The sequence below is a fragment of the Microcaecilia unicolor genome, chromosome 10 (assembly GCF_901765095.1).
Source record: "Microcaecilia unicolor chromosome 10, aMicUni1.1, whole genome shotgun sequence".
NCBI classification, from domain to species: Eukaryota; Metazoa; Chordata; class Amphibia; order Gymnophiona; family Siphonopidae; genus Microcaecilia; species Microcaecilia unicolor.
The window spans coordinates 61,270,719-61,294,063 of record NC_044040.1 but is presented as its reverse complement, the minus strand read 5'-3'; the positions used below and the strand labels follow the sequence as shown (position 1 = coordinate 61,294,063).

The 23,345-nt window shown below is 40.5% G+C and overlaps 1 protein-coding gene across 4 annotated transcripts in view; it reads right to left on the bottom strand.

Moving 5' to 3' along the window:
* The window catches only part of IMMP2L (inner mitochondrial membrane peptidase subunit 2), a 1,132,561-nt gene that overhangs the window by 1,070,009 nt on the left and 39,207 nt on the right, over positions 1 to 23,345 (bottom strand). The window contains exons 1-3 of one of the 4 annotated variants that reach the window (XM_030217236.1): positions 3,239 to 3,263; positions 3,020 to 3,121; positions 197 to 328 (exon numbers count right to left, since the gene is read on the bottom strand). In XM_030217236.1, coding sequence (XP_030073096.1) covers positions 197 to 328; positions 3,020 to 3,088 — 201 coding nt within the window. In that variant the 5' untranslated portion in view covers positions 3,089 to 3,121; positions 3,239 to 3,263. Of the gene's footprint in view, positions 1 to 196; positions 329 to 3,019; positions 3,122 to 3,238; positions 3,518 to 14,571; positions 14,600 to 23,345 lie in introns of those variants that run through there. The other 3 variants (XM_030217239.1, XM_030217237.1, XM_030217238.1) reach the window with 3 other exon arrangements.

The window sequence follows — 23,345 nt, the reverse complement described above, 5'->3', positions numbered from 1 at the left end:
TAAAGGCACTTTTTACCACAGGTTAGCAAAACGACCCCATAATTTAAAAGTTGGCACTTAAATTATTGTAGGTGCTGTCAGCTCTGAAAATCTGTTCATTTTCTTTTAGAATATTTTTACCAGTGAAAAATAATCTCTGATGGAGACTCACTGCAAAAGAAAAAAAAGAAATAAAAAAAGGTTTTGTGCACCATACCTGCATTGAAGCGCCTTCCACTCTAGCTACACAAGCTACTCGATCTAAGAATGTCACTGTCACAGGAACAGCAACAAAAAAGCCACTGACAAAAGCTTTGAAATATCTTCTTCCAAAACCATGTGCCATAACCTGAAAACATAAAAGAAAAAAAATACATATCTATTGTATTACAAATAAAAAGATTTTAAATAGTATTTTTCATATTATGCCATCAGAACCACTAATGTTATAGTAATAATAAAACTTCTGATAAAGCTTACACTGCCTAAAATCTAAGAAGTACCACATGTATCCTTAAAAATCTTTGAAATGACTGTACTTTGAAAAGGCTGAAAGAATACATTCTCCCCATGTTTTCAGCAATTTTTTTCCCATTTTTAGTAAAACCTAAATAGTATCTTTCATTTAAAGGTATAATGCCTATAATGCTTATTGTTCATCAGCTCATTAAATAATGACGCAGGAAGATTATTGTGGCAATATACCTGTTAAGACCAAATTTCTCCATCAGTGATTACATGACTATCAAAAGTCTCACACACAGATTATTCTGAAAAAGGATTATAGAGACTAGTGTAATACTCCTGAGTACTTTGCACTGACCAGGAAGCATTAAGCAGATTGCTTGAAGTCCCGGGGAGGAACAGAAACTCAGGTGTTGCTTAACATCCTACTAGCCAAGCAATTATGGCATTTTCCAATAAAATAGTTGAAGATTCCCCCTCAGTCAGGTGTAACTTATAAGTCACTCTTACCTTTTCCCTTCTCTTCAATTGCCATCCTAGACTCCATTCCTTTCACCCTGCTGCACCATACACCTGGAATAGATTTCCTGAGTCGGAAAGTCATGCTCCTGTCTCTGGGCCTATCCAAATCTAAGCTAAAGGCCCAACTTTTTGAGGCAGCTTTTAAATCTTAACCCCTTACTCGCCTGTTTAATATCCATGTTGTTTTAATTGTTCAATTAATAAATGAAGCTCCTAATCTTTTATTTATCCTGTTTGTCTTGAATAAACAGTAAACTCATATCTATGTTATGTACAGTACTGCGTATGTCTAGTAGGTCTACAGAAATGCTAAGTAGTAGAAATAACTTTATTATATAAGCACTTTCAGGGATGCAATTTTATAAAAGCATACAAAGTTGCCTTTATACAAGTCCCAGAGTCAGGAAAACAATCACAGAAATTATAAATCCCAGTCTTATAATTGGTAGCATGTTGAACCATTCACCATATGAACTAATTTTTTGCTATAAAGGAGTTCACTAAATCATTCATCAGTTCCACATGTATATACTGTCACATGTAGGCCAGTAGGGGTGCACCCCTATGACAAGTTTTAAGAAGCAAATCCTTAACAGGAAACACCACCAGGTATTAGACGTCATCAAAACAGAACACAGTCTCAGCATGAGAAGCACACTACAGCCCTCCCCATTCCTACCTTGAAAGGTGCACAGTTGGTGATCTAGTGGCCTCTGCAAGGGGGAACATGTTCTTTCCTGCCCGCTGTGCTGCTATTGCCCCTGCCTGGCAACCGCCATATTTTAAAAATGGTGGCCGAGATCCCTGCCAGTGTTGCCATATAAAAAAAAAAATTCCCACCCAAGACAGCACAAAACCCGCCCAAAAACCGCACACACCCCACTCCCGACATCATCACCCCCGCCCCTTCCGTCGTCATCATCCCCACCCCCGCCGTCATCAACCCCGCCCCCGCCATCATCAACCCCGCCCCTTCCGTCATCGCCCAGCCCAATACGTCACCAAACCCCGCCTCTGTCGCCGTTAGCCCCACCCCCACCGACCGAAAAACCGCCCAAAACCCACGGGAAAAAAAAAACAAGCCCAAAAAACCGCAACCTGCCGCGGGCAGAAGTTTCCCGTGGCGGGTTGCGGAAAACCGCCCATCTGACAACCCCGATCCCTGCACAAGTCTCAGCTGCCATTTTGAAAACACGGCAGCACTGGTGGGTGGGGGAATAGCAGCTTCTTATGTCCCTCTTTTGTGTGTGTATGAAAGCCGTGTATAGCTTTGTTCCACACATGGCTTTCATACACGCACAAAAGGGGCTTTCACTTCCTGGGATGCTAGTTACTCTCCTTTCGCTTTCCTCGACTTCTCAGAGTTCAGCCTGATCTAACGCTGCTCTTCTACCCACTAGCTGGTGCCTGTCAGCACCTATGGCTATGGTCTCCCGTGGCCCTCTAAGTCTGCCAGCAACCCAGCCCATGAGTCACAAACAATAAAGAACTGCTTGCTATGACTGCTCCAGACCTCCCATTAAATTTCTCTCAGGTCACCCATTCTGTGCATCCCTCACATTTGAATACTATCAGCTCATTTAAATAAATTAGCATGCTATTTGATGTCTGCTGCAGTGAATGTTAAAAAGCCCACAGAATACCTTGTGGATCTCTCACTGAATAACAGACTCACTAAACCAGCTGGAACGGGTCAGAAAAGTATGTTGCTGGCCCTCTAAGTTTTGTGCATTGGATCCCAATGTGTGTGTGTCAACAGCGTTTCGGTTGTCCAATACATTTAATGCTTATCTATAACTCTATAACTAAAACCAAACCTCTAATTCTCAAGGAGTTCAAACCAGAACTTCCAAAATTACTGCACAAGTATATTTAAACAATGTTTTATTGGCCCTAATACTGCCATAATTACTTTTAAGGAAAGGGTGAACGGTCTTATCATATCCCTAATAACAAGACTGACAAGGATGGTATTAAAAAAGAAAGAACAAACTTCATTTCTTAAATTTTGGGAACAAACATGGTATTAAAAAGAAAGGAAGAAAAAACAGACCTTAAACTTAAAGAAAATCCCTCTTAAACCAGAACGGCAAGGATGGTATGTGAAATGAATAGGCATCATGTTTTAACTCAAGGAAAATATCCCCTTCGTGAGCTGAAAATGACAAGGATGGTATGTGAAAGAAAATACACCTCATTTCTAAAACTTAGAAAACACCCCTTCTTAAACTTTTTAAAAATATATGTATTAATGTATTTAAAAAGGACTCACCAAGCTCACGCGTTCAAAAGCAAGCTGACGCATGCGTGTATATGAAGCTAATACTGGCTTCCTGAAAGGGGTAATTAAGGGGGTACTCTGACCACTGACCAGAGTTCGAAAGGTAAACGTTAGAAAGGATAAAAGGAGGCTAGCTGTATTCGCAAATCCCAAGTCTCAGCCATGGCATGTACACTAAAAAGTGAAAAAAAAAATAGCCACAATATATACCTATTGAGAGCCCTCACATGAAAGAACCGGTAGGTAGGAGTGAAATACAAGTGTATATGGGCAAATAGTACGGCGGGGGGAGGGGTGTTCTAGGGGGTATGGTAAACTACAACCAGACTATTATGCCTTTGTGAAAGGACTGTATATACAGGGCCGGTCTTAGAGCGAGGCGACCGCATAGGGCCCCGCGCTCAAGGTCGCCCCGCCTGCCGCTCGATTGCTCTTCAGTAAAAAAAAATTGAGAAGCGCCGAGTAGCAGGCAGCGCCTCGTGTCTGCCCTGCTACAAATCTCCTGCACATCGTCGGGCCGGCCTTTCCTCAGAGGAGGGCGGGACTTAATGCGGGAAGAGCCTATTACCTCAGAGGAGGGCGGGACTTAATGCGGAAAGGCCGGCCCGACGATGTGCAGGAGATTTGTAGCAGGGCAGACACGAGGCGCTGCCTGCTACTCGGCGCTTCTCAAATTTTTTTTTTAAGTTAGTGGGTGCAGCAGAACAGAGTTCTTAGGTGGGGGGGGACTCAGATGGGAGAAGGGTGTGGGATGGGGGTTCTCAGTTGGGGGAAGGGGGTAAGGGGGACTCAGATGGGAGAAGGGTGTGGGATGGGGGTTCTCAGATGGGAGAAGGGGGCTGGAACTGGGGTTTGAGAAGGGGCCATATGGGAAATGGGGGCCATGCATGGGGCTGGTGGGAAAATGGGGCATGCATGGGTCAGGTGGGAGAATGGTTCTGGGGCTGAAAAGGGTGGTTCTAATACAAGGCATGTGGATGAAGGGGGCTGGAACTGGGGGCTGAAAAGGAGGGTAGGTGGGATAAGGGGGCTAGTACTGGGACTGGAGGCGGAAAAGGGGCAGGGGCTGAAACTGTGGGTACTGGGGGCTGAAAAGGAGATAGGGAGAAGTGGCTGGGGCTGAAGCTTGGGACTGGTGAGAGAAAAGGGCTGGGGACTGGGGTTGAAACTGGGGGCTGAAAAGGGGACAGGGAGGAGTGGTTGGGGGCTGAAGCTCGGGACTGGTGGGAGAAAAGGGCTGGGGCTGAAACGGGGGACTGGTGGGATAGTGGGGCTGGAACTGGGGGCTGAAAAAAGGGGCAGAGAGAGGGGCAGATCCTAGATGGAAGGGGGAGCGAGAGGGAGGGCAGACCCGGATGGATGGGAGAGGGAGGGCAAATGGTGGATTGAAGGGGCAGAGAGAAGGGGAAGACAGTGGATGGAAGGGATAGAAAGGGCAGACAGTGAATGGAAGGGGCAGAGATAGAGGGCAGATGTGCACGGAAGGGGCAGGGAGAGGGGGCAGACATTGGATGGAGGGGACAGCAGAGAGGGCAGACACTGGATGGCAGAGAGAGAGTGAAGACAGATGCTGGATGGAAGACAGTGAAAAGAAGATGAGGAAAGCAGAAACCAGAGACGACAAACTGTAAATAAAATATATATTTTTATTTTTTTGCTTTAGGATATTAGTATTGTAGCTGTGTTAATAAATGTTTATAATGGAACATGTAAATAAGGTAATCTTTTTATTGGACTAATTTTAATACATTTTGACAAACTTTCAGAGAACAAAGCCCCCTTCCTCAGGTCAGGATAGGATACTGTAACAGCTCTATACTGTATTGACCTGAGGACGGAGGTTTTGGCCTCTGAAAGCTAAATGTATTAGTCCAATAAAATGGTATTATTTTATTTTCTATATTTGTTTTATTTCTATTTGTTAATTTGTAAAGTGGTGATTGGTATTTGTTAGTTTTTTTTTCAAATTTACATCTGTTGTCTTTATATTTTGCACAGTACTAGGGGACATTTTCTGTTTCTGTGGTGTTGTATGCAGAGTCTGGCATCTTGGGGGTTCAGTTTAATTTTTGTCTAAATAGAAAGTTTAAATATTACTACTTATTCTATAGTGGATTAGGGTGTATCTGTGTTTGTGAAAAAGACATGGTTTTCAGTTGGCATTGACTGTGCAGGATCGACAAGCCCTGGAGCTGGGGGCCTTGGAGCTCGGAGGGAGGGGTGGCCGGCTCTGGAGCTAGGGTGGGGGCGGAGCTAGGGTGGGGCCCCGTCAAATTGGTCTGCATAGGGCCCCGCACTTGCTAAGACCGGCCCTGTGTATATATTTAAAAAAAAAGTGATTGTGATATAGGAAACAACAATGACAGTATGCTAAGGGTGTATTATAAACAGCAGAAACAATACCTCGGTAAGAAGATTACACGCGTCTTAAAAGTTTTAGAAAAACTATATATTGAAAACAAACAGCACTGCTGCGTAGTGAGAATATACTGGGGGGGGGGGGGGTTGTAAGTAATGGCAAAAACAGTATGCTTTTTTAAAAAGACGATATACATATATCGAAGGCCATTTTATAAATTTCTTATACATATATAGTTGAACAATCCTTTCACAAAAGCATAATGTTCAAGTCATTGCTCACAGTGCCCCCAAAACACCCCTCCCCCACCAAGCAGTACTATTTGCCCATACACTTGTATTTCATTCATGCTGTTTTTTATGTGATATATGTTAGCTATTTTTTCAACATTGTTTTCACTTTTCAGAGTACATAGCAGAGACCTGGGATGTGTGAGCACAGTTATAGCTGCCGTCTATACTTTTTTAACGTTTATTTTTAGAGCTCTGGTCATTGCTCAGAGTACCCCCTTGATTACCCCTTTTTAGGAAGCTCGTACTGGCTTCATATATACGCATGCGTCTAAGCAGCTTTGATTTTGAGTGAGTGAGCTGAGCTTGGTGAGTGACTTAGACATATTTGTATTTTATTTTAAGGGTTAAGAAGTGATGTTTTCTAAGCTTTAGAAATAAGGTGCATTTTTTCTCATAAGTTCTCTTTCTTTTGCATACCGTCTTTGCAATTCTCAGTTCAAGAGGGGTTTTCTCTAAATGAGGTCTGGTTTTTCTCTCTTTGTTTTTTAACACTATGCTTGAAACTTTACTTCTTTTTTAATACCACCCTTGGCAGGTTTTTTTTTTTGCACTCTTTTCTTAAAAGTAATTACGGTAGTATAAGGGGCAATAAAACATTTAAATATACTTTTTGCAATAATGTTGAAAGTTTTGGTTTCAGAGGTTTGGTTTTAGTCACAGGGTTATAGATAGGCTTCGAATATAGAGGCAGATGCAGCAACCAAACGTAAAAAAATCAAAATCGTTAAAGTCCCTAACGATTTTTAAAAAACGAAGAATGCACCAAAAAAAAAAAGTCACACATGCTCAGATCGGTATTCAAACGTACAATGTATCAAAGAATCACAATACACATCGGTAATCGGCCCCTAAATCATGCGCAGAGCAGCCAAGCGTTTTGCTGGCTGCTCTGCGCATGCTGCAAACGTAAAAACAAACAAAAAAAAAAGCCACAACACATACACGTGGCTACCCGGTCAGCAAAATCCCAAAACAAAGGATCGGGGGGGGGGGGGGGGGGGGGGGCGGGGCACGGGGCGAAAGAATGACGGGAGGCGGAGTTAGCTCTGCAGAACACAGGAACAGGAAGGGAGGGGGACCGGGGCAGCTAGCATTTTGCTTTTTCGGGGGGGGGGGGGGGGGCGGCGGAAAGTGGGGAGCAGCGGGGGGGGGGCAAGGCCGTCCATACAGGACGCTCCTGATGAGCGCCCTTGCCCCCTCCCGATCCTTTTTTAATTTTTTTTATTTGATGTGTTTTCTGACGTCTTTTGGACCAATCACAGCGCTTTTAGCTCTGCTAATGCGCTGGGATTGGCTCAAAGTTTGTTTATTTTTTCACTTAATGATTTTTCCTGGCACAGAGCTGTCCTAACGAGAGGTCCAGACCTCTCGTTAGATTTCCTGCCTTTTTCCTGCGTAAAGGCAATCGGAAAAGGTTAGTGCATGTCGTTTCAATGGGGTTTTCACACTAATTGCTCATCTCCATTCCGTTTTCGTTAGCTGCTGGCTTCCTCGGTAAAAGCCCTTTGATGCATGCAACGGATCAAATTTTCCTCGTTGGAGGGTCATTAAAGGCTCATTTAGCTTTAGTGCATCTGCCTCATAGTGGACAACTGAAACCCTGTTACTACTACTACAACTACTTATCATTTCTATAGCGCTACAAGGCATAGGAAGTAGATGACGGCAGAAGAAGACCTGCATGGTCTATCCAGTCTGCCCAACAAGATAAACTCATGTGCTACTTTTTTGTGTATACTATACCTGGCCTTGATTTGTTTCTGCCATTTTCAGGGCACAAACAGTAGAAGTCTGCCCAGCACTAGCCCCGCCTCCCACCACTTGCTCTGCCACCCAGTATCTCCGCTAAGCTTAATATATATACATACATTTACCTTAATCATTCAGTCTAGAGTGACATTAGAAATATATATTTATGTTGTTGTGGTTTCAATGCCATTTTGAATATTATAGCATTATTTTGTTGGATCAACCAATTGTAAGCACACTTTTTTCATTTCTAATCAATTATTATTTATTTATTATGACTTATTTACCACATTTTTGAAAGAATTCACTCAAGGCTTGTAGTTATCATTTCAATTCTTATATTTTAATCACTTATTTATTTAATATCCTTTCCAGCGTGTCCTTATCAGCTTGCTGGTGGAGGAGTGGGTACCTTTTTTCATATTTGGTGGGAGTTCCTGCTGGTAAAATCTTTCTGGAGGGATTGACTTCAACTGTTTAATGACATGTTGCAGGTTTCTTAACATGGGACCTTAAGGTATTTTTGCTGCAGTGGGTGCCTCCTAGTTTGACACCTTCACAACTTCAGATAATGTTATTTGCCAAGAGGTTGCCAGGTGTTGGATGTCTAAGACACTTCCACAGCTCAAGACTCTCAAGCAAGATCTCTGGTGAGTTTATTAGCCACCTTATGTCTGTTAGGCAAGGATTTTCACTATGCTTTGAAAAATGTTGGGAACCATTTTTGGACTAGTATGACTGATATTTCTTCAACTGTTAATTAGCTAAACTGCTATTCATGTATACCTTTTACTTTATTTTTACATTATTGGGTACCTATGTTTTTTTTTTACCTTGTATCCTAGGGATTATTTGTTGGGGGTTTTGTATATGGTTGGGGATTTGTTGACCTTTGTTTCTTTTGTGTCAAATGTAAAAATTCAATACAAATAAAGTTTTTTAAAAAATAAACAGAGCTGGACCTGAATTCTGTGATAGACGTAAGCGAAAGAGGAGTAGGTAACAGTTTACTGCTACTTGCTTCTATAAGCAAAATAAGAGAAGAGTCACTGGGCAGACCAGCGTAGTGGAGCCTGCCCTCTTCTGATGAGAACATCTGTTATCCGGGTGGGGTAGGAAAGTGAGGTTCATTCATCCAATGAGAGATGAGCTTCAGCAGGAGACAGAGAACTAGGTGTAATAGAAGTAATTCCACTCGCCATGCTGAGATGTTTGAGCCATGGGACCCACTTTCACCAGCAAACTACTTTGGAGCAGTTCAGGCTGACATCTGGTCCCAGGCAAGCCTCTTCGCCTGCTGTCGGAGCCGGCGTGTCAGCGCTGGCCAGCAGTTTCAACGGGGTCTCCTTGAGCCCCGTCCTACGTGCAGCTCCCGCACAGCCAGGAAGGAACAGCGTGGAGTCAAGTCCTGTAGCTCAAGCTCCGAATGTAGAGGAGACAAACGCGCAGGGAGGGAACCTGCCCATTCTGGGAGAAACGACTAGGGGCAGTCGGCTGGATGAACAAATTGCAGCACAAGTATTGCCATCACAGATAATGATTACTTTGAACCAGTCTTTAAAGGCCCCCCTTCCTGCTTTTTCTTTGGGGCTTTTGGCAAAACCAGCCTTAGTGACAATGGAGTCACTCTGGTACCTGACATTTAACTTACAATCTTCTTTACAACTATTGATAACCAAAAATTACTAGTGAAATTAAGGTATTGTCTGAAGCAGTCCTTATCCAGGCACAGGTAACTGCTCAACAATCCTCGGAAGTGAAACTTCTAGATGAAAAAATTCAAAAACTGGAATCTTGGGACAAGTCTCAATTAGGGACAGAAATTTTACATTTCATCGATTAGAATATTTAATCAATCTAGGAGACTAAATTTGAGGCTGACTAATTTTCCCAGATCACCCTTAATTACACCGATACAAATGGTTAAAAAATATTTGGTTGAAATCTTAGGAATGTCTGGGGATTCATTACCTCCAATAACTCGGGCACAGTATTTTTAGTAATGTAAAATCTTCATCTGGAATTCCTCAACCCCAAGTAGGAGATATGAACCTCACATCCTTCTTAGAATCCTCACTAAAGGTTATTACTCAGAGAACTACTGTGGTGGTCTCCTTTGCTTTGGAGATGGATCGAGATGCAGTGTTGAAACTTTCATTACGTCACTTAGACTCTCTCTTCTTGGGATCTAAAATAAGAATTTATCTTGATCTGTCTAGAGAAACAAAGAAAAGGCGTAAAGCCTTTTTGCTTCTATGCCCAAGGACTTTGACATTGGGTGCAAATTTTGTACTTAATATTCGATTTATTTCAGTCTAAGCAATTTCAATTCTTTGATCCCAAGCAGTTAGAAGAATGTTTGCTGTCTAAAGAAGAGGTAAATGTTATAGTTTAGTCACAGATAGTACACTGTATGATAGCTTGGAGTAAGCCAGCTGGGTAGCATTAATTTACTAATTAATTTCCTAAGTTTAATGGGTTCTTTTTATTTTCTTGGATCTTATTTACCTAATTATATTGGTTGAAAGTGGTGAATTGATAACACTGAATATTTCTTTAAGATTTTCCAATTTCTTGTATTATCTCTCTAAGAGTTGTATAATATATAATTGAATAAAAAAAAAATATATATCTACTATAATAAAACTCACCCTCAATGTTCTGAAGACAACGTTCTGAAGTCACTCCCTGAAGGGTTCATGGATTCATGGTGGTGAAGCCACAACACTGACCATGTCTCTCTGCCCCGCCCTCGCATGACGGACCAATCAGAAAAAACAACCTCAACATTCTGAAACACAAAGGACCATCACAACACCGTTCCCAGGCAACACTAGGCAACGTAAGACGGACCAATCAGAGGAAACTACGTGACAATAAGGGAAGAGCATTTCCCAGCAGAATGGCTCATTATCTGTGCAGCATGGAGAGCACAGAACCACTGCTGGAACGAGAGAAGAATATTCCTGCTGTGGGTATGTGCAAAAATAGACCGGCACAGCACATCCCACAACCCCCAAGCAAAAAAACAAAACAAAAAAAGACACACACCACACACACACACAAAATAACTCTGTGACACATACACAAAAAAAGCCACATGCTAGCGCCCGTTTCATTGGTTTTGGAAATGGGCCTTTTTCACTAGTGTATATATATATATATATATATATATATATATATATATAATCTGGGCTAAATCTCCAGAATGTAAAACTATTCACAAACCAGTGGCAGGCAAGGAACAGAGATATATACCAAAACCCTCAGTCTTCCAGGATGAGTCCTTGACTGGTCTAGTAGGATTCAAGGAAAGGTAAGCATCAACCTTCCTTATCTTGCTAGACTGCAGACTAGTGAAATGTATCAAAGCTTATCCCTCAGAATGGAAAAAGGACAGAGTTCCCACCAAAATAGCCATGCCAGATTTACTTTCCCCACTGGCCCAGACATGAACCTTATGCCCGATGAATGTTGTGACAACCAAATCATCGCCCTGTGCAGAGATCTTCTAGGGCTACTTTTCTGGTTAAGAATGTATACTGATTCAAATTTATTAATCTTGCATGCCACAGCTGACTTAGAATCTTCTTGCCTCTTAAACAGGCCACTAAAAAGTAACATAGTATATGACGGCAGATGATCTCTATGGCAATCCAGTTTGCCCAACAAGATAAACTCATAGCATAAGGTATGATGTGATAATACATATGAATGCTTGATCTTGATTTGTCTTTGCCTTTTTTAGGGCACAGACCATAGAAGTCTTCCCAGCAGTAACCTTATTCTCCAATTACTGAAGCTGTCATCGAAGCCCACTCCAACCCATCCAAATATCTTTAGCCACGATTGGGGCACAGACCATAGAAGTCTGCCCAGCACTGGCCTTGCTCCTCAATTACTATTGTTGCAGTCTAATCACCACTATGCTTCTCAATTACTGGTGTTGCCATCTAAAGACCTGTAAGCTAGAGACTTGCACAGGAACGGGGTTTGCAGGGTTCCCGCGGCGACAGAAGCCATTCCTGCGGGGTTCCCGTGGAAGTGTATGCTACTTTAGTGCTCACACACACACATGCACGGTATGAGCAATTTTACTGCATGGCCATGTCTTTTTTTTTTTCCCGGCCTGTTTACATACTGTGGTAAAAAGGGCCTCGGCGCTCGGCAAAAGCAGCCCGCTAGCACAGAGCCCTTTTTACCGCAGCTTAGTAAAAGGGCCTCTTTATGTGTGGTAAGTTAACCAGGCACTGGTCTGAATATTGGTTGGTACCCAGTTAACTTCCAGGTCAGCGCACATACCTGGATATTCAATGCTGGGAGCTGCACATCCCCAGCATTGACTATCCAGATTTAGTTCCGCCCATAGCTATGAGCGGCTTACAAGCTACATATCACCATGGGCTGAATAATAGCTTCAATATTTATACTGAACCCCTAGAGAATGTTCAGCATAAGTATATGAAGGTATACATATAAGTCCAAGTATTAAAAAGAACAACACAAATATAGTTTCATCTGATTATATACTCTGCCTTGCTCTTTTCTTGCTAGGACCAGCACTGCATATTAAAGATGATTATTTCTATTTTCTGTTTTTTTTGTTGTTTTTTTACTGGTAATCTAAAAATCTCTCTGGCTATATACATTTTTAAAATCAGTTGTTTGAAATCTTACCGAACTCAACTTTGGATTGCTTCACGAGTCCACTGTATGTTATACTGTGGGTGCTAGAATATATACAAATCCTTCTTTTCCATCAGACTGTTGCTCAAGATGTCAGTTTGGCTACAAATGTGAAGCTACTCATTTTCCAGATGGTTTTGTCCCCTGTTTGTTCTTTTGCTTTTAAATCTGGCAAAGTTTACATTGACTTCATGTGCTGATAAATCATAGTTTTAATATATTATTTAATGTTTTCTGGATTTCCCTATATGGAGGCATTCGCATTTTTGCCGCTGAAAATTAGATTCTAACAATTCATGGCTACAAGTTTAGAGGCCATACTGTCTTGTTTTTCATGGCTCTTAATTATCTATATTGTTGTACTGAAAGCTTTGCCTTTTTATTATATCAGCTGAATATCTAGAAGCTGCTTGAGTAGGTCATGTTTGTCTTATGTCAACAGGCAGGGTGACATTTCTTGCTGCTTCTAATTCTTATGTTTCAAGGTCATTCTGTTTTAAGGTTGACCAGAAGAATCAGTGATGAAACTAGAAATATTTGCCACATTTATGCTACTGATGTGCCATCCTGACATTCAAAAACAAGAAATCAAGTTGTATCTATACAAAAATAATTTCATACCTGGAAAGCAAAATATCTCTGCACAGGAATGGGATACAGTTTATCATTTTGAGAAATGTTTTTGTAGTTTGTCATTGAAAATATTGCAGGGCTTCCCTGCGTAGCTTTGAACAATTTTCAGTCTGGAGGACATACCCAGGTAACTAATGTATTTGTTGTGTAATAGTGTGTGGTTATTTATTGTTCAGTGTTTCTAGGTTCTCATATTGCTAATTGTTAGTGTTCAGTTCTTGTGGCATTTGTACAGAACCCCTTGGTTAGACAAGCTGATACTGTGACCATAGAAGTCTTTCACTTTTTCACCACTTATTCTTTCTTCCCTCTCTCCATCCAGTGTCTCTTCTTTCACTTGCCTCCATCCTAACTACTCTCCTCTACCCCTCTCTGCTGCCAGGACACCAGACAAGCAGGCTACAGCACTAAGGGGCCCTTTTAGAAAGCAGCAGTAGAGCTACCGCGGCTTGGTTCACACCAATCCGGCACTACTGCCGGCTCACCATGCAAGCTGGCAGTAGTGCCACATCCACTGCACACCATTTCCAGCGTGCTGGAAATTCATTTTTATTTTTTTCCTCTGAGGGCTTACCCAGCGTAATTGGGCAGCGCCACATTAGTGCAGGAGACGGTAAGGGCTCCCCCAGGAAATGGCTGCACAGCAAGTATATTCTTGCCACACAACCATTTCCCTTTTTTTTTCTTCACAAAATCCCGCTGCGGTAAAAGGGGTCTCGGTGCATGGCAAATGCACATGCTGAGGATACCACAGGGCCCCTTTTATTGCAGCTTCGTAAAAGGGCCCCTAAAACAGGAAGTGTACAGAGCCCCTGCGTCTATGCATGCTTTTGATCGTGCTGCATACTGCCTTCTCCTTTGCACAGACTTCCTGCTGCTTCCTACTGCTGTGTTTTACTACTTCAGTGGTGCAGCACCCCTTAGTAAGCTGGCATCCTGGGGCCATGGCCTCAACCCCCATGTTACACCAGTGCTTGTGAGATCTTGAATTATAGTCCAGTACATAGTCTGTAACCAATAGGTTATCCCTCTGCTCTAGCACCTTATTTTACAGCCACTTTTTAGTACCTGAAAAATCGGAAATAACATCAAAACACTCTAATGAAGCACTGATTACTGTTAAATATAAACTCTGTGTAGCTTATCTTCTGCACACCTGCCAACAGTAAGGAAATACATTTGGTAATGTGCAGAGATTGTTAATGATAATTCATTTTAATCAGTCGGAATAAAATTATTTATCACTATCAAATGCATTACATAATACACTGAGAGACTGATCTACTAAGCAGAGCAACATGGCACTTGCTGTCATTTTGAGTTAACCTGCAGTAACAGCTCTGTCATTTTAGAATGGTTAATTGGGAAGAAGGCAGCAGAAATTTCACCAACCTTACCTCCCCTGATGTCTATCTAAATATACATATCCCTCCCTCTACCCCCATGTCAATACCCTATTTCCAGATATAAAAGCAATCCCCTTCCAATCTCCTATGGTCTAAACAGACACAATGCCCCTGGTGCCATTTCTTGATGCTACCATTTTGCAATGTAACAAAAAATTGCAACTAGATAAGACAATAACAACATATCACAATACCAACCTTAAATCTGAATTAAAGAAAGCTTAGGACAAGCATGTTGGACCTCTTGATATGGATAGACAGACTGGAATAGCCCTATGGCCTCTATCTGTTGTCATTTTCTCTGTTTCTATATAAATCAAAAATAAGGAAGATGGACCTTCATAATAAGAGAATTAGCAAAACACTTAGACTTTCATAAAAATATAGTCACTGGTCCAAAGTAAACCACAAACTGTATTCCATTTAATGAAAAAACAATTACGTATCTTGAAAGTCATTTATCTTTTTTTTTTTTACCCCGTGCTTTCCCACTCATGGCAGGCTCAATGCGGCATAGGTACTTATTTGTACCTGGGGCAATGGAGGGTTAAGTGACTTGCCCAGAGTCACAAGGAGCTGCCTGTGCCTGCAGTGGGAATTGAACCCAGTTCCCCAGGACCAAAGTCCACCACTCTAACCACTAGGCCACTCCTCCACTCTTTTCTTAAAAATCAACTTTCACATCCAATATGAATTCATGTTGTACCAATACTGCATCAGTGATGTGAAATCAAACTTTCAGAATGTCTTTCAGTGCTTCCATTCAATAAAACACAAAATGGTGTCAGCATGTAGAGTCCATCTGTGTCCCATGATCTACATAATCCAATCCATCATTTAAAAATTTCAAAAATATTTACTACAAATCAGTTCTATAACAGCTCTAACTTATTGGCAGTCTCCAATATAGTTTTATTTGGTTTAATACCTTCCAAGTCTGTATTGTTATCCTACAACATCAATGCCACACACCTTGATGCAGGCAAATGCCAAAACATGACTTTTAAAAGGTCCATGGTGTCCACATATTTTAAATAGAATCTATGCCATATTTAGGATTGCTTTGTATAGCAAGTGCTCTCCTGATTTCTCTATACCAGGGTTCTTTTTTTTTTGTTTGTTTATTATAACAAGATAATACCTTACGGTATTAATGATTGAAGTAAAAATAAGTCCAATATTGCTCTCAGTAAGTTAACAAGGTATCTCGCTCTCTGCTGGCCATTTGGCTTTCACATGGTTGATGACATTCCACTGTAACTCCAGAAAATTTTGAAACTGACATGGGAGACAGCAGAAAGTAAACACTTGTCCTCCTCCTGGCAGGAGAACAGCCATCTTCTCTGCTCCAGGGGAGGACATCAGGGAACCAGAAGTAAATTACTGAAGGATCCCAAAGAACGGTGTGGGGGGAATGGAAAGGAGTGTTACATTAAGAGGCTCTAGATAGGAAGAGCTTGATTGTCAGAAGCATTTGGAGGAGGAGAGCTTAGGAAAGCATTGAGGTGCTGGCTTTAGATTTCCAAGGGGTTAGTGTAAGGTTCCACCACCAGCCTACAGGGGTAGGTATGTCCCACCCGGCAGTCTGGTCGCTGTCATTCGTTCCATGGTTGCTGCTTCCTCCCAAGGGCCAGATCTGCCAGATCTGTCTATAATCCGAGTCATTTGGCTGTGTTGCTAGCATTTAGTCTGTACCTCTACAGTGTTGCCTCATATTGTACCTTTGTTTTGAACTAGTTTCCTTTTCCCAATAAAGTTTTGGATAATGTTTTGTTTAAGTTAACTTATGATAACATAAGCCAGAGGAAGGCGTCTATGTATTATTGAAGTGAAAACCACAAAAAAAAAACAAAGTAGAGGGTAGGAGGTCTGGCCGTCACATACGATGAAGATGGGGCCTTTTATTTCCTTTTTTTTTTTTTTTAATCTCAATAAGCAAAACATGTAATACAAATAAAGCAATTCAAGAGAATAACAATCCTCTAGACTGGCTAATCAATACAGAGAATGTTGTTTGTAAGAAAACTGTATTCTACCATAAAAAGAAACTGTCCTGTGGCTATATAGTGCCAAAAAGCTTAATTTGTACATTGTAAATTACAAACATTATATTTTGCTGTAATTTTAAGTTTGAAACACAGTCACTCAATCCCAATCCTCATATCCTAAACACCCCCAAACAATAATGCAACAGTCTTAAATGCAGTCACTCATTCACACCACAGTCTTCATATCATCTACACCTAAACTTGTATCTACTCATGGGGGGGGGGGGGGGCGGTATGTTGTATCGCCAAATATTGAGGCTCCAATACTGATCCAAGGTGTCACTCTCAAATTGCAGATTACATTTTATTAATTTCTTTCCTCGCGCAATTCTATAATTTGGAAGCCTTACAAAGATAAAGGATATTTATATTGTAAAAGAACACAACATTTAAAGAGAATTGCTATATTGCATAATATGGAGCAATTTTAAATTATTTTGAGAAATTACGATCAAACGTTTGGCTGGACATTCTTAAAATAAGCACAGCAGAAAAACAAAAGAGGCCCCTGGTAAAGCAACATGAGGTCTTACCACTGAGCGCTTGTGGCCATGCAAATATTCAGTTTATTTGAAAGACAGAGTTTATCACTTTTTTGATCCCATATAACTGCATAGGGGCCCTTTTACCAAACTGCAGTAAAAAGTGGCCTTTTGTGGGTCTTTCCCATGCGCCAAGGCTATTTTTATCACAGGGCTAAAATGGCAACATTTTCTATTTTCTTTGTTTAATAGTCGCAGACTAATTTTTTTCAATTAGCGCATGGCCATTAATATGTGAGTCCCTACCGCCACCTATTTTGTAGGCAGTAAGAGCTCACATGCTAACCATACGCTAATTGGTTAGTGAATGTCAAGTAGCTGCATTAACTGATTAGCACATAACATACCTATTCTCCACCTCAAACGCTAAATAAATTCTGTTTTTTTAGCGCATGGGTAGCATACGCAGATTCCAATTTTAACCACATTAAGCACAGGTTAGTACTTAATGTAGCATAGTAAAAGGGCCTCATAGTATTGTCAGGGTTCTTTGGGTGCTGCCTAGAATTGAGTATTGAGGGGCATTAGTATATTGAAGGGGTTTTTTTTTAATTCCTGAAATTTTTTCTCTTCTCTTCCTCTGAACTGTGTGATTCTTGAATCTCTCATATTTATTTATTTATTTGGTCCACTTGTATCCCACATTTTCCCAGCTTAAGCGGGCTCAATGTGGCTAACAAAGTTACTAGAAAATTACATAATACAACAGGTTAAATTTGTTCCAGTAAAAAATCTTACAAATTAAGTACAGAGTAGCTAAAAGGAGAGAATACAGGAGCAACAAAAGAGAAGCTGACAAAGGGTAAAGAGCAGGTAAACAAAATGGGGGAAAAAGGGGGTTAAACAGCATTGTTGACTTTTGGGGTAGGCCTTATTAAACAAATAAGTTTTTAGTAATTTTTTTAAAGTTTGATGATCCGATGTCTCTTTCAGGAGCCTCGGCAAAGCATTCCCGGTTCGCGGGCTGATGAACGAAAAGGAAGAAGCATAGAGTGTCTTGTATTTTAGATTTCTACATGAAGGATAGTGCAGATTAAGATAAGTTTATTGTGGACTATGGTCTGTCCCTAGGATATTAATTTGGGGCCTCTTTTACTAAACCGCACTAATGATTCCCAGTGCGGCAGTGCTGACAAAGCTCGTTCCCTTTGAATGGGCTTTGTCAACATCGATGCACGGGAATCGCTAGCATGGTTTGGTAAAAGAGGCCCTTGGTGTATACGTTATTCTCCTTTATTACTTTTTCTTTTAGATTTCTATAGAGCAATGACAATATTTCTGTGTAAAGTGTATGCGTTGTAAAACTATTTGATTTCTAATAAAGTTTATTCCATACATGATTGTACCTAGATTTGACTGCATAAAAATTTAATATTAGCATAGAAGGGAACTAACTGTGGTATTTTTGATCTAAATTTAATATCTTTGAAAATAGAATGATATTTATAAAAATGAGATAATGTGTTTTATAAGAAGGGACACAGTTCATGTGAGGTAAAGAACTGATATGCCTGAAAGTTTTTTTTCAAGAGTCTGTAGATAAACATGGGCCCTGTTTACTAAGCCACCCTGTGTGGGCACGCAAACTTTTTAGCATGCGCTAACACTAGAGACGCCTGTAGGAATATAATAGGTGTCTCTATCGTTAGCGTGCACTAAGAAGTTAGCGCGCCTACAGCACAGCTTAGTAAACAGTGCCCTATGTATTCTAATTGGGATTAGAACTGCTGCATGTCAGTTGCAACAATAATATACACATAGAAAAAAAATTATATGAATGAAGTGCAGTATGGCTACAGTGTTTATGTACTGAGGGAAAAGTCCATTGAACATTATTAAAAAATAAATTTTTTTTTTTTTTGGGGGGGGGGGGGGGGTTGCTTCTTGAAGCCTGGATTGGCCGCTGTCGGAGACAGGATGCTGGGCTTGATGGACCATTGGTCTTTTCCCAGTATGGCGATGCTTATGTTCTTATGTACTATAGAAGTTTGTAATTTATATTTTTTGTGTAGTTACTCATGTGACAATTTTATTTATGTGTTTTTATAGATTTGACTGTACCCTGATGCAGGAAAAGGTTGAAATGTAGCCATATCAGGTGTTTTTACGTCAATAAACTTGTGTGTGCCATACTGCTTGTACTGTGCCTTCTTTAGTCCAGATTCATTGTCCAGGTTCCTCCTGCCAGTATTACTTCCTTACTCTTTACTTTCTCCCCACCCCCTGCAAGAAAGCAGGCAAACTACAGCGATGGTGCCTGCCGTTTGACTCATGTGGGTGCTTTAGTCTGAAATGAAGGATAAGAATTTTTCAGTTGGGATTTTTACATGGACAATAGCTGTTTGCATAAATGGAAACTTTGAAGATTGACCTTTATGGTCTTGATATATAAGCAGTACAAGGGTTTGGTTTGTTTTTTTAAATGCCAGGTAAGAATTACTTTAGATGTAATAAAAACAAATTTAGGGGCCCTTTTACTAAAGTTTATACCCTATTTACTAAGCCATGCTAGCGGCTGCCTTGGGCTAATTCCAATGCTGCCCAGGCATTGCCGTGCGGTAGCCACTAGCACAGCTTAATAAATGGGTTTGTGCGTGCTAATTCTGTTAACATGCACTAAATGGTAAGAAGCCCATTTTATACCTAGTGGCTTCTTAGCATTTAGTGCATCTCAGCGTTTACTGCTAGCTGATTTCTACCACAAACTAAAAACTTTTACCGCGGCTTAGTTAAAGGACCCCTAAATGTCTCCATTATATCTCCCCTCTTCCACCTTTCTTCCAAAGTATACATATTGAGATTTTTAAGTCTCTCTCTTTAAGCTTTATGACAAAGACAACTGGCCATTTCAGTAGCTGCCCTCTGGACTGACTCCATCCTGTTGTTCTCTAGAAGTGTACACAATATTCTCATCAGAGTCTTATACAAGGGGCATCATCACCTTTTGCCTACAAGCCATTCATCTCCCTATGCACCCAAGCATCATTCTAGCTTTCGCCATTGCCATTTCTTTTTTTTAAATGATTTTATTGTGAGTAAAATGTACAACCATCGAATACAAATGAATGCAAGGCAAATATGACTCGCAAGCAAAGAGAATTAACAACAAAACAGAATAAATCTTTCATCCCCAACAAAGTAAGAGAAAAATAAAGGTAACTATACAATTTCCATCTTAAAATTAAGAGCAGATATTTGCTGTTGCCTGTTCTTCCTGTTTTGCCACTTAAGATCATCACATATGATCACACCCAAGTCCCGCTCCTCTTTCGTGCACATAAGTTCTTCACCCCCTAAACAGTACCATTCGCTCAGTTTTCTGCAGCCCAAATGCATAGCCCTGCATTTTTTAGCTGCCAAATTCCACAGCATTCCTCTAGCTTCACTAGATCCACAAAGAAACAAATCTTACCAGACAGCCCGTCGGCAATATTGTTTACAAAACTGTTATAAAGAACCGGCCCAAGAGCCAAATCTTGTGACACACCACTGGTAACATCCTTTTCCACAGAATGAGCTCTGTCATCCATTCAACCAGCTCCCAACTCAGTCACTTTAGGGCCCATACTGAGGGCACTCTGTGTATTTATTAGTTGTCTATGCTAAACCACACTCTAAAATATATTTTCTAATTTGTCTGGGGGCAGAGGGTGTGTGTTTCTGTGCTAATCAGCCTATCTACATTTCTGAACACTAATTAGTGTGGGATTAGTGTGAGCCCTTTCTTCCTACAAAATAGGTGTCATTAAGTTCTCATGCACTAATTTTTATAATGGTTGTACATTAATGGCTTCACACACAAAAATATAGGAGACTCCTGTATGTATAGCGTCTCATATGAGATATTCTTTTTAATGTAGAGGAAAAAGCCTCAATCCAGGCATGTACTCCTTGTTATACAACTTTAGGGAGCACTGCCCGATCATCACTGGCTTAAAAACCTCTGCTAAGTATCCCACTTCTATTTCAAATAAATTTATCAAGGATTACTTAGCTGGCTGCTGAAAAAATTTTCTGAGCAGTCTCATCTACAAATACAGTGGTTTGTGACCCATCCACGGCCCAACTTCGGCCCAAGTTTCGCCTCCTTCCTTAGAGTCCGTGGGCTATTCGGCTGTATCTGTTAAAAGATATAACATATGTTGACGCTTTCAATTCACAATTTGTCAATCGTACCTCCAACCTTGACCTGATGGTCCTATATTTTTGTGTGTGAATATATTAAAGATAGGACTACCTATAGCTTTGTTTTGATGTACATTAATGGCAACATTAGCACATGGCCATTAATTCAAAAACTAGGAGAATCAGCCATTTTCTGACTGCAGTAAAAATGGCCTTAGCACACTGGAAAGACCAATGTAATGGCACAGAAAGGCCTTTTTTTTTTTTTTTTAACCACAGCTTATTAAAGGGACCCCATAGTGACTTATACATCCAACGTATCCATTGACTGCAGGAATGGGTGTTTTGGTTTTTTTTTTAACACACAGATGATAGTGTGGTTTTGAATAGTACTACTACTACTACTATTTAGCATTTCTATAGCGCTACAAGGCGTACGCAGCGCTGCACGAACATAGAAGACCTGTGTCATTTTATTATGCTGTTATATATTTGTTTTGCAGTATAATTTTTTTTTAGTAACTGGTAAACTTCTTTGGGTTGCGTTCATGCAAATAAGATATGCTATAAATATGAACGTGAAATATCAGCTTCTACCACCTATATAATCACTTAGCAGTGCTTCATTTAGGAAAATTAGCTTGAATAACAGATGAGCATTTATCCTTATTTATGTCTGTGGAGTCTGCACCTGCCGAATAAATGAAACACCCATTGCAGTGCTGAAATCAGCATGACTGAAGAGCAGCTGAGCAGCTTGAAGAAGAGGCTTGTGTTAAAGGGTAAGTGAACTCTAGGCATGGCCTAATTTTCAGTGCGTGTAACACCTGACTCAGTAACGTGTTAATTTTTATTTCACTGAGTTAATTCCTAAACTGAATTAAAATACACAAGCTGCTGAGGAACAAGTAGACGAAGAATGTAGGGACAGTGTGGAGCAGAAGGCTTATTTATCCTGTAAAATAAATTCCATTGTTGGTAAGGAATACCAGAATCTATTTAAGTTGTTTTTCACCCTTCAACACATAATTTCAAGCATATAATTAAGGAAAATTACTTGTACGTAATTAATCTGAAAGAAATTCAAAAATCCATTCAAAAGCCTCAAGTCACACACTATTTTCCTAGTATCCATAAATTGCTTATGTAAATCGAATTAAGTGTGTCATCAGTCCTGTACAGTATGTGAACATCTGCAAGTCACTATTACTTTTAAGAGGACCCCACTAGAAGGCAGAATATTAGCCACAGAGCATTATTGTGGTTTACATTCCATAGTGCAAATAATTGCAAAATAATATGGACCAGTGATAGTCAGCCTGTGGGTCAGGTGTCACGTGACCATTTGGAACTTTTCCATAACGTATGTTAAAGCAGCACAATACAGAGTGGAGAAAACATTTACATTTTGAAGGCGCCTAGGTTAGATGAGCAGGAAGATGCTTATTCTTAACTTGTTTTATAAAGACACATAGGAGCCAACTTTATGTGTCTTCATAAAATACTAGCGTGAATCCTGCAGAAACATTGCCTAGATTAAAGGTACAAACATTAGTAGGTGGACATGTTTCTGTGTACATTATGGACTAGATTCTACATATCACGCCTAAAATTCTGTACCAAAATGAAATTCGCTTAAGCATATTCTATAAAGTACTCCTTGGTAGAATAAGCCTAAATTCATGTATGGTTTATAGAATACGCCAAGCGCCGGTCCACCCAACTAAATTTAATAGCGGCTAATTACGCCAAGTAAAGCCTGGTATAAATCCTGACACCTAAAATAGGTGTGGTGCGGGTGTATTCTGTAACAGTGCACATAATTTTAGATATGCCCATGACCTGCCCATTCCATGCCCATGGCCACACCCCCTTTTCAACTAGGCACACAGCATATGCTTAGTAAGTAGTCTGCATAAAATTCTGATTAATGCCTATTAGTGCTGATAATTGATGGTTTTTAACATCCAATTATCAGCACTAATTAGCTTGTTAACCAATTAGCTTATGCACATTATCATGGAAATCTCAGCATGATATATAGTATCACAGGATTTGCCCCAATTCTATAAAAGTCACCAAACATTGTGTGCACAAATATGAGCTTGTGCCTAATTTGAGTGCACAAATGAATAATGAGCTACTTAGTGCCAGTAATTGGCTTTTTAACAAGCAATTATTGACAGATTGAATTGGTACTCATGTAAATTTAGGCATGGGATCGGCACCAAAAATTTACATATGATCTGAAAAAGGG